This window comes from Notothenia coriiceps, unplaced genomic scaffold (assembly GCF_000735185.1).
Source record: "Notothenia coriiceps isolate Sejong01 unplaced genomic scaffold, NC01 NC01_scaffold00027461, whole genome shotgun sequence".
NCBI classification, from domain to species: Eukaryota; Metazoa; Chordata; class Actinopteri; order Perciformes; family Nototheniidae; genus Notothenia; species Notothenia coriiceps.
The window spans coordinates 12,909-13,658 of NW_011360162.1; the positions used below are offsets into that span (position 1 = coordinate 12,909).

The 750-nt window shown below is 39.2% G+C and overlaps 1 protein-coding gene across 1 annotated transcript in view; it reads left to right on the forward strand.

Moving 5' to 3' along the window:
* Positions 1-243, forward strand: part of LOC104957603 (E3 ubiquitin-protein ligase TRIM9-like) — a gene marked incomplete at both ends in the record, with an annotated part of 3,626 nt that extends 3,383 nt beyond the window's left edge. Inside the window, one exon of the mRNA XM_010785246.1 lies at positions 105-243. Within this exon, the coding sequence (XP_010783548.1) occupies positions 105-243 (139 nt within the window). The remainder of the gene's footprint in view (positions 1-104) is intronic.
* Between the last annotated feature and the right edge of the window lie 507 nt (positions 244-750).

Below are 750 nucleotides of genomic sequence, written 5' to 3' on the forward strand. Positions count from 1 at the left end.
TTAGTGTGTGTGTGTGTGTGTGTGTGTGTGTGTGTGTGTGTGTGTGTGTGTGTGTGTGTGTGTGTGTGTGTGTGTGTGTGTGTGTGTGTGTGTGTGTGTTACAGGAAGTGTACGTGGGAACGGAGACCATCTGCACGGTGGACGGGCTTCACTTCAACAGCACCTACAAAGCCCGGGTGAAAGCGTTCAACAACAGCGGGCTGGGCCAGTACAGCAAGACCCTCGTCATGCAGACCTCCGAGAGTACGTGAATACATCAAATACTACTTATTTATTCATCTGATGCAGACCTCTGGTAGTATGTTAAGCATCATCTCCTCCTCATACTAGATATATAATTCTAAGTCATATTTATAAGTATTATAATTCTAAGTATTATATTAAAATGTTTTAAGGAAATACTCTGAAACAGAATTCAGTTGTTTGTTATCGTTCAGTCAGGATTTGGAGATAGTTTCCCAAAGAAAAGAGCAGAGACTCACGTCTTTTACTCGAGTAACATTTTGAATGTAGGACTTTTACTTGTAAAAGAGTATTCCTACACTCTGGTACTTCTACTTTTACTAGAGTACAAGATCTGAGTACTTCTACTTTTACTCAAGTACAAGATCTGAGTACTTCTACTTTTACTCAAGTACAAGATCTGAGTACTTCTACTTTTACTCAAGTACAAGATCTGAGTACTTCTACTTTTACTCAAGTACAAGATCTGAGTACTTCTACTTTTACTCAAGTACCAGATACTTCTTC